This window comes from Vombatus ursinus, unplaced genomic scaffold, assembly GCF_900497805.2.
Source record: "Vombatus ursinus unplaced genomic scaffold, bare-nosed wombat genome assembly UNPS02010639.1, whole genome shotgun sequence".
Taxonomy (NCBI): domain Eukaryota; kingdom Metazoa; phylum Chordata; class Mammalia; order Diprotodontia; family Vombatidae; genus Vombatus; species Vombatus ursinus.
In genome coordinates this window covers 42783-59284 of record NW_020950417.1, presented here as the reverse complement: position 1 = coordinate 59284, position 16502 = coordinate 42783, and the positions used below count along the sequence as shown (strand labels likewise).

The window sequence follows — 16502 nt, the reverse complement described above, 5'->3', positions numbered from 1 at the left end:
AAAAGGGGTCCATAGTCTTCCCCAGATTGTCAAAGGGGTCCACAACACACACACAGACAAAAAGGGTTAAGAAGCCCTAATCTTGACTGTCCCTTTCATAGTTCAGGTACATCAGTCATCCCTCTTTGTTGCCCAAGAGTCAAGTCCAGAATTCTGGATTTGTGTATCTATGATTAAAGAATAGGTCATACACATTTTTTTAGAGCTGGAAGAGAACTTGGAGATCATCTACTTAGCCAGCAAAGTTCTTCATCATTACGAAAGCAAAAGTGAGAGGGCTGTTACTCCGTCCCCATCCACATACTTCCTGATATAAAATTCTTAGGAAGAGAGTATAGAATCTTAGAAAAGTCAGATCACAGGACCAGAGATTTAGAGCTAAAAGGGTCCTTAGAGGCCATCTTGTCCAACCACCTCCCCTTCATTTTATAAATGAGCAAATTGAGTCCCAGAGGAGTGAAGTTATTTGTTCAAAGTCACAAAGACAGCAAATGGTAGAGCCAAAATTCAAATCCAGTTCCTCAGCCCCAAATCTAGCCATCTTTCTCCTGAACCAGTCATACAACACAATCTGCCTTGGATCCTTGTAACTAATCAAGGTCCCAGTGATGAGTCCCTCTTGCCAAGAGGGATTAGATCTCTTTTGCCTGGCTTAGATTTCAGGGGCACAGATTTCACAGATTTTTAGGTCCATAGATTCCAGTTCACCTCAGAAACAATTCTTAATAAGAATAGTTGTTGAACAATGAAATGAGCTGGTTCATCTGGTGAATTTCCCATCATGGGAGATGTTCAAAGTACAGCATGGATACTTGCTGTATCCATTTTTCACTTGTCACAGACGTTGCATAGGAGATTCAGATTTCAGTTTAATAGCTACCTTGTTGAGCTAGATGACCTCTGAGATCCCTTCTAATTTCTTCTTTGGGCTGAACTTGATTGACAAGTAAGTAAGCACAAACTCACCTAAGAGAATGAATCTCGCTGACCTCAGATCACGTTTCATATCCCCAACCTCAGACATCTTTCTAGGTTTCTCTTGACTTTTGTGTTTTCATTTCAAAGCTTCTACTCAGTCTTTTCACCATGAATGCTTTAAAGTACTCTATTATATTAAAGATTTGTTTGTCTTCCACTGTAGGATATTACTGAGTAAATTTGGTTGGTTGCAAATCTTTATCTTTGCCTTTTGGAATATTCTATGTGGAGATTTTCTCTCCTTTATAGTATTACTGCTAAGTCTTTTGTGTGATGGCCGACCTCTGCTCTTTGGTCCTTGAACTCTTTATTTCTGGACACTTGCAGTATTTTTTGACATTTTGGACATTACTGGCTAGATGTTTTCAGTTTAGGGTTTCTTACAGGAAAATTAGTGGATTTTTTTTTTTCTATTTGTGCTTTGTCTTCTGATTTGAATAGATTCAGGAAATTTTTAAAAATTATTTCTTGAAATATGGCATTCAGATTTTTTTGGAGGGTGGCTGGTTATGGTTTTCAGAAAGATCCTTACATTTTCTTTCCTTAATCCATTTTCTTAGTTAATTATTTTTGATAGTAGATACCTTATACAGTGCCTGGCACATACTTTTAAGTATTTAATACATGCTTTATCTCATTGCTTATATTTTCTTCTATTTATTTTTCAGCCATTTGACTTTATTCTAATATTTCTTGTCTCATGGATTCACTGAATTCTGTTTGCTCCATTCTATTTTTCAGGCTCCTTCCAGCTCTTAAATGCCTGATTTTATGTTCCTAATTATGCCACTTGTCTGGGTCACAGAATGAGTGAGATGAAACAAGGTGTTATCAGCCTGAAAAAGTAGTCTGGAGCCAGATATGTAAAGGCCTTACATGCCAGAGGAGTCTGTATTTCATCTTAGAGGCAACAGGGCAGGGGTGTGCTAGAGCCAACCAGCCAGTGCAAGTATTTATGCCTCGGAAACTATCAAACACTACAAATCAAGGGTTGTTTTGTTGTTCAGTCTTAAGACAGTGTTGGAGAAAATATTAATAATGCAGATTAAACTTAAAAGTATTCAGCGTATAGGTTTGCTTGTTTTTCAGCTAGGTAACTACTAAACATTTACCAATATGTCATTGTAATAGGGAGCCACTGAAGCTTCTTGAGCAGGGGAGTGACATGGTTAGATCTGGGCCATAGGAATGATGCTGTAAATTGGTGTGTAAATGATTAGAGAGAGGCAGAGGATGGGAGTGTGCTAAGACCATAATGCTGAACACATAGCAAACCCTGGGGAAGTATCGGCTGGGTGACTGAGTGGGAAGGTGGATCTGGTGGTCATCCTGTTCTTTGGCCTGGGTCCTTTTCCATACTATTTCCTATAGCTCCCTCTGGGTAGTTCACTACAAAAGGAAATGAGGGTGCAGTGTGGCCCCCTGCTCAGCTCCTGTTGGCTAGGATGCATCATGTATTTACTGTTTGGATGTTATGCTCAGTGCCCAGACTCCCTTGGAGAGCTGCCCAGTACCTGGGGAGGAGGGGGTCCCCCTGCCCCCGCAGGGCATTCTGGGAGCATCATGAGCTTCTCTCGGGTGCTGCACTTGCAGGCAGGAGAGGGGTTGTCTGCTGTCCATTTTTGCTTCTGGAACAGGAGAGTCACGTTAGGAGAAACAGAGGGGGTCTTCCAGGATGTTGAATTGCCACAGGGATAATTCCTGGATCAGGAAAGAGAGAATATTTTAAATTCCAGTTATGACATTCATAAAATCCTCAGAAGCAGCATGAAACACAGGATCACATCCTGTTAGATCAGCATTCAATTCAATTTAGCAACTATTTATTAAACACCCACTATATGCAGGACACAGTGGTGGGGAAGGGACGCTGAAATATGCAGGTGACTTAAACATTTACCTTTAAGACATCTCCTTCCTACCTTTTAGAGTTCTACAATAACAAGAACAACTTTTTCTTTCCTTTTTTTTTTAATGCCTCCAGGAACCTCATCATTTTTCAACACTATATCAGCCTTGGTACTCCTACTTCATCAGTATCCTCATTACCCTCAGCCCCTTTGATGGGAGGTTAAGCAGAAAGACCCTTGCAACATATCCATTTAAGGAAGGTGCCCAGGTCAACCATCTCTTCGTTTCCCACCTAGCTGCACTGTTTTGGACTTCTCCATCATATTGCAGCACAAAGTGCCTCCCTCCTTCCTTTTCAATTTTCTTTTGTGTGGGGTTTTCCCTCATTAGACTGTAGGCTTCTTGAGGGTAGGGATTGTTTTCATTTTCCACATTTGTTATCAGCAGTGCTTAGCATAATGCTTGGCACATAGTAGGCAGTTTATTAAGTATTTATTGACTTTTGACTTTTCCCCAATACCTGTGATCTTATTCCCGTCTGGGAATTTCCAGTATAGAAACTTCCTTTGCCAGTGAAGATTGGCAATATTCTGTAACCTCAAGCCTCAGAGTTGTCTGGGGACACTGAAGGGTTAAGTGAATGTCCATGGTCACACAGCTAGAAGGTGTCAGAAGCAGAGAATGAACCCATCTCTTCAAAGTTTGCTCTCTGTCCCCTCCTCCATGCTGACTCTCACTAATAACAACTATGCTTTATAGAGCACTTTAATATTGCCAAAGTATCATAAGTTCTATAACTTGAGCCTCATGCCAACACTGTGAGATTTTATTATCCCCATTTTGCAGACTCTGCCGCTGAGGCTCAAAGAGATGTGCCTAAAACCATGGAAGTAGTGGGATGAGGGGATATGATAACTATGCTAATAATCATAGCTCTGATAGGATGTAAGTGTCCTATGAGGACAAAGTGCTATGGATGGGTCAGAAGATGGAAAAAAGGTTAGGTTGGTGAGAAGCACTTGACTTGGGTTTGACAAATGAGTAGGATTTCAACAGACAAACCTTTTGGATGAAGGGTAGTTTTTGCTTAGAAAATCCCGATAATATATATAGGTTGTAAAGCTGTAGGATCATTTATGCTTCTACAACCAAATTACTCAATTCAGCAAATTTTTAGTAAATACCTACTATATATACAGACCTATAGTAGACAGTGTTGTTACAAATACACAAATGAAACAGTCCCTGCCTGCCCTTAGGGAACTTACATTTCAAAGATCAATTACAGTCAGAGACCAAGTCCTAAACTGTTTTGTACCACCCCAATCTTCACCTCCACAGGGCCTAGACAGTGCTTTGTAAAAGTTGCCTGTGGTTTGATTGATTCACTAATTTTTCAGGGACATCTTCTCCAGTTGGTAGATTGTGCAGGTTCCTTTTCTCCCTCTTTCTCTCCTTCTGGCTATTTTTCTCCTTCTTAGCCCCATTAGGAGATGAAGGGTGTGAAAAATAAAAGATGAAGTTTTGATATGCTTATTTGGCTGCTGATCAGCTCTGAAAAAAAAAGATGAATAGGGGAAATATGGAAATGATGAGGAAATTTGGGGATTGCCTCTAGATCTGCCTCTTACAGCCTCATTCACAGAATTTTAGAGTTGGAAGAAACTTCAGTGGCCATCTGATTCAGCCCACACAAGAAAAAGGGTTTGGACTTTAATATACCTGACATGATGCCATCTAGTTTTTGCTCAAAGAACCTTTAGAGTGTGTAGAGACCTACATTCTTTTAAGGTAGCCCAATCTATTTGGGGATAACTAACTACTCTCCAATTCTTATAACACTGATGTTTGAGAGTCAGCAATTTATGTATACAAGCACACCCTCAGTCTGGTTTCATAGCATTCTATCCTCCACACCTCCTTGAAAGAGGTCAGAGGGTGAGAGAAGTCTTTTGTGTTGATTCCTTTGGGTTTTCCCACAACCTCCCTGATAAGACCATAATTATTCAGGGCTAGAAGGCACCATCACTCCCTGGAAGATCATCTAGTACAACTGCCTTCCTCCAACTCTGCCTTTTTAAAAAATATTTACAGATGAGGAAACTGAAGCCCAAAGAGATTAACTGCCTTATTCAAGGTCACATAGGTAGAAAGAAGTTGAATCAGGGTCTCCTGACCCTGGAGTGGAACTTAGGTCTTGTCCCACTACACCATACTGGCTTTCACTTGTTAAATTTCTGCAACAAGCCTGTACTCCCAGGAACTTTCTGCCGCTCTCTTTTCCATTTGGAAAACTGGAAACAAAAGGAAATTCAGACTTACGGGAAGACCTCTTCTTTCAGGCAGCGATTTCCAAATCCTGGTCTATTCAGGAGGACTTCAGCAAGAGTTGACAGTTGTTCGTTGCCTGGCTGTTCAGAACTAAGCAAATTGGGAAAAGTCTTATTTTACAGAAACAATTCTGAGCCAGAGCACACCAAACCAGCTGTTATTGGGACCATGTGTGAAGGAAACTGACTTGAAGTAGTCACTAACCCATTGGAGGATGGGTATTTATTTCTGATGCTGGAGCAGAGCAATTAACAGTAATAACAGCTCACAATATATAACATTTTAAAATCTGAAAATCACATTGCATACATCATTTCATTTGTTCTTCCCCAAAACACTATGAGAGAGCAGGAATCATTATCCTCATTTTGCAAATAAGTTAATAGAGGCATAGGAAGATTAAGTGACTTGCTCAAAATTCATGGGTATTAAGTGTCAGAATCAGGATTCAGACCTAGATCTCCTGATTCTCAATCTTGTGATTTTTTTTCACTCTCCCATAATGCCTATCCAGTTTAAGTGAATTGGCCAAAGTCATCTGACCAATGAGTATCAGAGCCGGAACATTTAAACATAAATGCATCTTATGAAGGCCCAAAGATGTATATAATATGTATGACCTGTAGAGGTTTGGCTTCAACCCCTAATGGTGTTCTTTCTCTCTGTGGGTCATTTTCTATGGGTATTTGCCTGACTCTGGATATTGCCTATATTATAACTTTCCAGGAAGTGAAAGCAGAAGCTCAGATGTCGATGGTCAGCCAGTGGTAGAGAATTCATTAACTTCCCAATAGAGTGGGCAGGTCAAAGGCCCTTGGAGCAGCCTACAACTCTATTTAGGAAGGTATGGACACACTTGTGACACACAAATGTGTGTCATAGACCAGAGAAAGAACAGGAGAAGCAAGATACCTAGTGACCTCTTAGACTCCTGACCTGAAGAAGGTATACTGCTGTCCATAAATCCAGGGGTGAAGCGTCAAAGGAGGATACTCTCCAAAAGGGGGGATGATGACAGCAAGCAGCAAAGCCAAACACACAAAGCCAGCTGGGAGCACAATCTGTTAGACAAAAGAGATGTTAGACCTGATCACCTCCAGGGGCAAAGGTAAAACCCTCTGGCTGGTGTTCAAAGCCCTTCATAAGCTGCCCCCTACCACACTCCCTTTCCAGCCTTCTTAAACCTCTAGGAAGTGGTCAGACTGGGATTCTAATTTCAGTCTTTAGAATCCAAGCCCAACACTCTTTCCACTATGCCACATAGGCTCTCATCACTTAACAATAGCTAGTGTTTATTAAGTACCTATTATGGGCCAGGCAATTTACAAATACTATCTCATTTGATCCTCACAACAACCATGGGAGGTAGGTGCTATTAGTATCTCCGTTTTACAGTTGAGAAAACTGAGGCAGACATAGATTGAAGGACTTGCCAGGGTGGGACAGTAAGTGTCTGAGACTGGATCTGAACTCAGGTCATCCTGATGCCAAGTCCTACACTCCATCTACTGTGCTACCTTATATACCTTATATTCTTCTATGGCTCAGTTTCCCCTAGGTTAAAAAAGGGAGATAATAATAACACTGATGTGCCAGGTGTAGTGTGAGGATTAATTAAGAAGTGACTATAAAGTTCAATGCAAATATTTAAATAATTTATAAGAACATTTTCACTCTATCTTTTTTTGGGGGTCTGAATCTGTTGATTTTACTGCTGTAGGGAGCTCATGGTGAGGGAAAACCCTCATCAATTTATATCAGCTCTTGTTCTGCAAGGAGAGTCTTAGAGAGTTGCCTATATAATATAAATATAAATTATACTATTTTTACTACTCAGTTGAGTTTGATTTTAATGAAGCCATTTTGTGATATTGAATAATAATAATAATACCTAAGCTTTTCATATAGGTTATCTCATTTGACCCTCACAAGAATCCTGTGAGGTTGATACTATTATTATCCCTATTTTACAGATGGAGAAATTGAAGGAGATAGGAAAGAGAGACAGAGAAGAGAGGAGAGGAGAGGAGTGAAGAGACGGACAGGTGAGAGAGGAGAGAGGCAGAATACTTCTATGAGATCATGAATGCATAACAGGTGAGATATAATAAAAAGCTTGCCAGGTTGGAATCACAAACCTTAGAACTGTCTCACCATTCATAACAGTGTCAAGTCCTAAGGAACATTTGATTAAAACCAAAGGGCTGAATACCTGAGCAAGGAAGTCTTTGTGGCTCCGGACGGCACGGTGGAACCTCTTAATGAGTAAAGCCTGGATGTGCTGACAGAGCAGCTGAGGCCCCTTGTTCAGCTGCACCCCACTGTCAGAAGGCTCCTTGCCTGCCTGGCCTTCAGCAGGATGGGTTTGTTCTGGGGCTGAGGAGCCATTGGAGGCCTGGGGTCCTCTTGTTGCTTTCTCATTTCTACTGGAACTGGGATTTCTAAAGCTAAAACTTGGTCCTTTCTGCTGAGTGTTACCTGATTTTGGAAATTAAAGGGATCATTTGAAAGAATGCTCACAAGGAAGATATGAAAAAATATCATCCAAAGTTTACCAGCCATCTTTATCCATAGCGGCCTGTAGAAAATCATACCATGTCCTTGGCACTTAGCATGGTAAATTACATATTTTTGGACCTAGGATTTAAATAAGGATAGTGAACTCCCAGTGAGTAAAATTCTCCCACCAATGCAGATTGGTACCTCCATTGCAATTTCCAATCTTAGGGGGCTCCCTGGAGGTCTGGGACCGTTAACTGACTTGCCCAGAGGCACATAGCAAATATATGTCATAGGCTAGACTTGAACCCTGGTCTACTTGACTCTGAGGCCAGCTTAGTTAGTCAATCAACAAGCATTTATTGAGCACTTACTATGTGCCTGGTACTGTGCTAAGTATTGGTGATAAAAAGATAGGCAAAATGTAGTCCCTACCCTCTAGGATGGAATATTTTAATGCTGGAGACAACACTAGAATGGGGTTTAATCTGATGGCATTTGAAAAAACCCTATAACCTCAAGGTTAACTTTAGAACCATGAGAGGGATAGGTAGCTTTGCTCTGGAAATCTGGCCTTCCAGTGGACTTGGGGTTGGGGATAGTGAGTCCCAAAGTATGTGGGGGGGGGGGGGGGGTGGGTGCTTTCTCACTATTAGTTTTCAACAGTTTCTACCTATAGCTTTCCTTGCCATTGTGCACAAAGGCAGGTGATTATAGGATCATAGATTTAGAGACAGAAGGGAGCTGAAAGGCCATCTAGTCCAACCTCTTCATTTTTCTTCATTTTACAGAAGGAAACTGAGGCCCAGGGAATTGCCTAAGATCACACAGTAGTGAGCAGCAGAGGGGGTTTTTGAACCCAGTACTCTAACTTAAAAGCCATGATCATACAATGGGAAACATCAGATGTGCTCTAGAGAGGCAAATGACAGCTGTTTTGAGCTCCCCAAGGCTTCAACTGAAGTGATTCTCACAGTGAGAGATTCTTTAAAAAGAAACAAAAACACAATCTCCAGCATACAAACAGCACTCCCAATTCAGAAAACAAAATCATCAACCCATACCTACAAACAGTGCTCCTGATTCAGAATCTCCTGTGACCCTCAGGAAAATCTGCCAAAAAAAAGGAAATTGTAGATGTGAGTTGGGTACTTCTATCTAAAAGGTCATTGGGAAAATCTGTCCAAAAGTTTGATTTTGTTAAGTTTATGTGGGGGAAAATACGTTCTAGCTTTTCATTCATTCATTCAATCAGTTAATAAATATGCATAAAGGATAAAAAATTTAGAGAAGGGACAGACACTGGCCTCATTGAGCTTACAATCTAGTATGAAGATAAGACACAGGCCTGTGTAAGAGAGGATTGGTCAAATGAATCCCTGATCCATTTGATGAGTTCCTCCTCCCTCTTTCCCATAGCTCAGCTGTACTCTGGTCTGCAATCCATGGGAAAGGAAGGGGAAAGGGACGGGGAGGGGAAGACTCAGAAAGAGACACAGAGAAAGACAGGGAAGAAGAGAGGTGCACAGAGAGAGAGAGACAGAGACAGACAGACAGAGAGAGGGAGAATCTCAACCAGCTCACTTTATAGACTTGGGGCAGGGGTCATTCTTCCCAAAAAAATCTTGACCTCTGACTCCCAGTCACTAATCACCTTGCAGCAGCGACCACAGGAGCACCCTGGCTCCTCTCAATAAGGTGTCAGGATGCCCGGCCTGCCAGACAGACCTTTCTGATGCCTCCAGGTATGAAGGTCCATCCTGTATCATCTCTTCAGGTACATTGAGGAACCTCACCGAGTTTATCAGAATCCCTTACACCAAGATAATTCACAGAATCCCCAGCAGAGCCTCTTTTACCTCTTCTAGTGGAGTGTCAGATATCCCAAAGCTGCTGAGACCCAGGTCGGGGAGAGTTTCCTCCAACTCTCTGAAGAGGCTGGCATAGGCCCGCTGCTTGACATCCTTATTTGGGAGGAGAAAAATAAGCTCTTGGCCAATACATTCTACTAGCTTTGCTTCTGGCACGTGGTGGCGGATCATTTCAATCAGCTCATTTATATCTCCTGGAAAGAGTCAGAATGTTATCGGTTAATCAGTAAGGATTAATCAGGGGTTTACTATGTGCCTTTACAAAGACAAAACTACAACAGTCCCTGCCCTTAGGAAGCTTACATTCTGTTGGAGAGAGACAGCTTGTCCACAGTTTGTAGATACAAGACACAAAGTAAATACGAGGTAATAGTTGGGGGAGGGGGTGGGGAAGAAGGGTGGAGGTGGGGGGTTGGCAGGAGAGATGCTAGTTCCTGGGGAGAACAGGAAAAACTTCATGTGACTATCTTATCCAGAGACCAATTTTCTGGTTTGTAGGTTTGCTACAATCTCTGCTGTTTCCCCTTCTCTTCTCCCATCTATCCTTCGGCAAACTCACTACTCATTATTGGAACTTTTTAATGTGGGGAGTAGTAGGAGCCAGAATGTGGGGTAAAGCTCAAGTTAAATTGCATTAGTTTGACAATTCCCATGAAAGGCACAAGAGGCAGGGTGGCAAACACGCCCATAAGGGGCACCCTGAAGTAATATAGTAACCAACCAGCCATTCAACAATCAGGTCTTTCTTCAAGGCTCGGAGGCAGCCCTCTATCCACTATACCAGGGGTAGGGAACCTGTGGCCTCCAGGCCACATGTGGCCCTCTAGGTCCTCAAGTGCAGCCCTTTGACTGAATCGAAACTTCACGAACAAATCCCCTCAATAAAAGGATTTGTTCTGTAAAACTTGGACTCAGTCAGAAGGCCACATCCAAGGACCTAGAAGGCCACATGTGGCCTGGAGGACACAAGTTCCCTACCCCTGCACTATACCATGCTGCTTCTCAAGAATGTGAAAATAAAATACAAATACCCCCAAAGAGTTTCAATCCTTTGCGTCATATTTATTTTTAGAAATGGGTAACAAGAAATGAAAATTGAGGGAGAAGGGCAACCTCTTGGATTAGATTCCCCTTGCAGAATGCAAATTACTCAAGGGCAGGAACAGATTCATTTTTTGTTGTGAGATGTGTATGCCTATAGGCCACCTAGGTGGTGCAGTGGATAGAACCTCTCGGCATGGAGTCAGGAAGACTCATCTTCCTGAGTTCAAATCCAGGCCCCAGACACTTATTAGTTGTATGACTCTGAGCAAGTCACTTAACCCTGTTTTGCCTCGGCTTCCTCATCTGTCAAATGAGCTGGAAAAAGAAATGGCAAATCACTCCAGTATCTTTGCCTAGAAAACCCCAAATGGCTCACAAAGCGTCAGATATGACTGAAAAATGATTAAACAACACATATGCCTACATGGGATGTCTAAATATCTAGACATGGCTCAAGGGTGATTTGGATAGCAATTCTTGGAATCTGATCCCCCACCCCTTCTACAAGAGAGACTGTAATTTCTGCCTTTAGTGGGGAATAAAAGAAAGGCTATGACCCTTCTCCAAGAAGAATACTAGTTTAGATTTATATCTATCTGCCCACCCCCCCATTAAATAATGCTCATCTAAAGGTACAAGTCTGGGTCAGAACTAAAGCCACTTCTCTGGTCCCTAGCCCTCAAGAGTGAGGGTAGCCCTTTAGTTTAAACTCACCATCTTAACTCTTTCCCATCAAATGCTCATTATATAAAAAAGCATCACAAATAATAATGAATAAACCCATTTATCTATGTAAAACAGCAGATAGAAATTGAAGAATCTCTACAGATATTTACTAGAAAATAGACAAGAGTGAAATTTCTTAAGATGGAAACTAGATAAGATCTCAACTCCAGGAGAGAAAGACCCTAATGGCAACAAAGGGAAAATTTCTCTTTGAAGTCTCTAGGAAAGCATGGTGGATTTCAGGGACATGTTGAGAAACCAGCTTCTCCTTTATAGCTGCAGCTCTGAAAGTCCTTTTAATTCTCTCTCTCTGTTTCTCTCTGTCTCTCTCTGTCTCAAAGTGTGTATTTCACCCAAAAAGCTCTGGCACCAGCTCTGCCCCTCACACACAGGTTCATAGCATCCTGTCAGCATTCTCTACAACAATTAAGAATCATATGAAATTAGGGGCATGAAAAATGCCCGCAAGCTTGGCATGAAAAATGCCCGCAAGCTTGGCTGGAAACTTGGTCACACTGTCTTTGTATCTATAGTGCCTGGTACAAAGTAGGCACTTAATAAATGTTCTATGACTGATTGATTGCCTGCATCCCTAGATAATGTAATCTCCCTAATGCAGAACTCCAATCATATCACTTCTGCATCTAAACCTTTGGGGCCCTCCTGTTGCCCAATGAACAAAATATAAACTTAAGGGCTTTGAAAATCTGCTATTGACCTTTCTTTCCAGACTTATTTCACATTATTCCTACACACTTACTGTATGCTTCAGCCACAGTGGATGATTCATTGCTTTCTCTTCTTGCCCTATTCTCTCCTATATACCTGTGTATTTCTGAGGATGCCACCCACCATGCTTGACTTCTTTCCCCCCTCCTCTCCTCTCACTTATTGACATTTTTCTCCTCCAAGGCCCAGATCAATTGCCACCAGCTCCCTAAAGCCTTCTTGATTTCCCCCAGATAGTCCCTCCCTCCCTAAGTCTCCCAGGCCACCCAGTTTAACCTTATTTTTATGCACTTAGTTATTTTTAAATTTGTATTGTAGTTTTTTTGTATACCCACAATACTCCTTCCTTTTACATTCTACCTCCTCCCTAACTTCTGACACACTGCAGCCCTGAGAGCATTGGGCAAGTCAGAACCTCTCAGTGCTCTAGGTAACTCTCCAAGACTAGAGAATATAAATTGGAGAGAAAGTGCCAATCTACTTTGCTGGAGGGAGTTTTCTCACCTGAGAGATCCCTCTCCAGTGAAATTGGGTTTTTTCCCTACTCCTAGCCTTCCAGCCCCTCTGTTTGCTCTTTGGACTTGTCGTTACAGGGGTGTACTCTCCCCGCCACCTATTCCTATTTCTAGTTCCTACTTATGGATTGTCTCTCTTTTTTTTTAAATTGAGATTAAATAAAAATAGAGATTAAAAAATCTCTAATGCTTAGCATGATTCCTGGCACTTAATAAATGGTCGGTCTGTCTGTCTATCTATCTATCTATGTATCTATCTATCTATGTATCTATCTATCTATCTATCTATCTAATCTATCTGCCTATCTATCATATATATATTCATCTTTCTATCTATTTATCCCTTATACATGACGTTAGGTTGTACACCTGTAATCTCATTGGTATAGGGAACTCCCAGGTGAGGAAACTCCTTCTCCTAATGCAGGGCAGCACCTTCTCTCCTTATAGAAAGTAGGTGCTTGATGATACCAATAACAAAAATAACAAAATGATTACATGAATTGATGCAGAAAAAGCTTTTGATAAAATATAACACTCATTTCTATTAAAAACACTTGAAAGCATAGGTATAAAGGGATTTTTCCTTAAAATCATAAGAAACATCTATCTAAAACCATCAGTAAGCATTATTTGTAAAGGAGGTAAGCTAGAAGACTTCCCAGTAAGATCACGAGTGAAACAAAGATGCCCATTGTCACCGGTATTATTCAATATTGCATTAGAAATGCTAGCAATAGGAATAAGAAAAAGAAATTTAAAGAATCATTCTTTAATGAGGTAATAAAATAAAATAATGAGGTAATAAAACTATTTCTTCTTTCAGACAACATGATGATACACTTGGAAAATCCTAAAGATTCAACTAAAAAGTTAGTGGAATAATTTTAGCAAAGTAGCAGGATATAAAATAGACCTATATAAATCACTAGCATTTCTTTATATCACCAACAAAACCCTGCAAGAAGAGATAGTAAGAGATACCCCATTTAAAATAATTGTAGACTATATAAAATACCTGGGAATGTATCTACCAAAACAAACCTAGGAACTACATGAACATAATTATAAAACACTTTTTATACAAATAAAGTCAGATTTAAATAATTGGAAAAATATTAATTGTTCATGGGTAGGTAGAACCAATATAATAAAAATGACAATTTTATTGAATCTATTTATTCACTGCCATCCCAATTAAATTACCAAAAAATTATTTTACTGGGATAGAAAAAATAAAAACAATTCATTTGGAATAACGAAAGGTCAAGAATATCAAAGTAATTAATGAAAAAGTGTAAAGGAAGAAGGTTTAGCTATACCAGATTTTAAACTATACTATAAGGAAGTAATTAATAAAACTATCTGGTACTAAGATATTAAGAAATAGAAAGGTAGATCAGTGGAATAGAATAGACATACAAATGAATATAGCAACCCTATAATAATAATAATACCACACCTAAAGATTTAAGCTTTTAGGATAAGAATTATTTGGCAAAAATTGTTGGGAAAGCTGGAAAGCAGTCTAGCAGAAAATGGACATAGGCCAATATCTTAAACCTTTTACTATTTAGATAAGGTCAAAATGGATACATGACCTAGGTATAAAGGGAGATGTCATAAGAAAATTAGAACAACAGGGAACATATTACCTATCAGACTTATGCGTAGGAGAATAATTTATAAGTAAACAAGAGATAGAGAGCATTATGCAGTATAAAATGAATAATTTTGATTACATTAAATTAAAAGTTTTTTGTACAAATAAAACCAATGTAGCCAAGATTAGAAGGAAAACAGAAGTTCTGGAGAAAAAATTTATAGAGTTTCTCAGATAAAGGTCTCATATATCAAGTATATAAAGAACTTTGTCAAATCTGTAAGAATATGTGTCATTGCCCAATTGACAAATGGTCAAAGGATATGAATAGGCAGTTTTTCTATGAAGAAATCAAAACTATATATAGTCATATGAAAAAATGGTCTAAAACAATATTGATTAGAGAAATGCAAATTAAAACAACTTTGAGATATCATCTTACACCTATCAGATTGGCTAAAATGATAGAAGGAGAAAGTGACAAATGTTGGAAGGAGTAGAGAAAAATTGGGACACTAATTCACTGTTGGTGGAACTGTGAATTGATCCAATCGTTTTGGAGAACAATCTGGAATGATGCCCAAAGACTTATAAAAACCGTGTATACTCTTTTACCCAGCAATACTGTTATTAGATCTGTTTCCTAAGGTGATTAGGGGAAAAGGAAAAAGAACTTATAAGTTCTAAAATGTTTATAGCAGCTCTCTTTGTGGTGGCGAAGAACTGGAAATTGAGGGGATGCCCATCAATTGGGGAATGGCTAAAAGAGTTGTAGTATATGACTGTGCTGTAAGAAATGATGAGCTGGTTGATTTTAGAAAAACATGGAAAGACTTGAATGAAATAACAAAGAGTGAAATGAGCAGAACCAAGAGAACATTGTACACAGTAACAGCAATACTGTTCTAAGAACAACTTTGAAATGATTAAGTCATTTTGAGTATTCATTTGTAAAATGAGGGAGTCGGATTCAGTGGCATCTAAGTTCCTTTCTGGCTCTAAAGCTTTGATCCTATGACCCAGGGCCTTAGATGTCATTTTTAGACCTCAGGGCCTTTTAATTTGGAAGGGGAGGGAGAAAACACTTAGCCTTGGTTAGATCTGAGAGGTACAGGGGGCATATTTTCTTCCTGTCATTAAAGTTCTGCAGAGCAGGATACACAAGGCAGGGATGAGAAATGGAAATAAAAACAGAAGGACACCAACCCAAAGTACAATATGCCGACATTTTCATTGCTTACCATCCAATACTTGTTCTGCCGTTATCTCTCCAACCTTTGGGCAGCTGATGGATGGACCTTTGGGTGTACAGCTGCAGGTGTCCTACAACAGTCCAATGAAAGGGAATGAGAAAATGTCAATCATTTCAGTAGTCATGTCCAATAGGCACGTGTTCTCCTTGATTACCATCCCCATCCCTATTTTGCCATAGCTAGGAATGGTAAACAAAAAAAATCTCATCAGTATAATGCGATTATTGAGAATGTCATTGAGGAAGCTGTTACTGGGCAAAGGAGGGATAGAGCAGGAGAGGAAGGGAAAAAGCCCTTATCATCCTATCTCTTCCTATGCCTCAGCCTATGTTTCACTCCTAACCCTATTCTTCATCCTCACCAGGACCTCCAGTCCCACCATTCCTCATTATTTATTCTCCCAGGTCATCCTCCCTGCCTGGGCTTCACTCTTCTTCCTTCCTGATCTTGGCCTTATAGTTCGCACTACACTTTGCTCTACTCACAAATCCCTTTACCTTCAGGAATTCTAGAGGCTATTTCCTATGCTGGGAAAAATGCATTCCTTCCTCACCTCTAGCTCATAGAATCCCTTACTTGCTTCAAGACTCATCTCAGACATCACCTTCTACATGAAGTCATTTCTAATCACCCCAGCTACCAGTGACTCATCCCCTCAAATTACTTATTTTGTAGAATGTGTATATACATATATATATATACACACACATATAACCTCCCTACATATTATATCGTATGAATACAATAGATAGGATACATGTTTCCTCTCTTGATAGATTCTTGAAGACAGGGTCTGTTTCAAATGAGTTAACATTTGTTAATTCATTTAATTTGTTAAAGCAAAGTATTTGCAAACCTTTAAAATGCTATGTAAATGCTAGTTATTATAATTATTATTAATTTACTTCATGTATCTAGCACCTAGCACCTGATACATAGTAGGTGCTTAATAAATGCTTATTAATTGATTGCTTAAAAAAAAAACCAACAAGCTAGTTGTGTGATCTTGGGGGAATCCTCCATTGTTTGTCCTTGTTCTTGAAGAGGACCATCAGGAAGGTGATGTCATGACTTACAAGTGAATTGGATTTAAGGGAGGGAG

General features: G+C 40.0%; 1 protein-coding gene across 1 annotated transcript in view; it reads right to left on the bottom strand.

Moving 5' to 3' along the window:
* The window catches only part of ABCA4 (ATP binding cassette subfamily A member 4), a gene marked incomplete at its 5' end in the record, with an annotated part of 95986 nt that overhangs the window by 44123 nt on the left and 35361 nt on the right, over positions 1-16502 (bottom strand). The window contains 7 exons of the mRNA XM_027854806.1: positions 2493-2679; positions 5152-5250; positions 6097-6221; positions 7373-7638; positions 8724-8772; positions 9519-9724; positions 15389-15470. Coding sequence (XP_027710607.1) covers positions 2493-2679; positions 5152-5250; positions 6097-6221; positions 7373-7638; positions 8724-8772; positions 9519-9724; positions 15389-15470 — 1014 coding nt within the window. The remainder of the gene's footprint in view (positions 1-2492; positions 2680-5151; positions 5251-6096; positions 6222-7372; positions 7639-8723; positions 8773-9518; positions 9725-15388; positions 15471-16502) is intronic.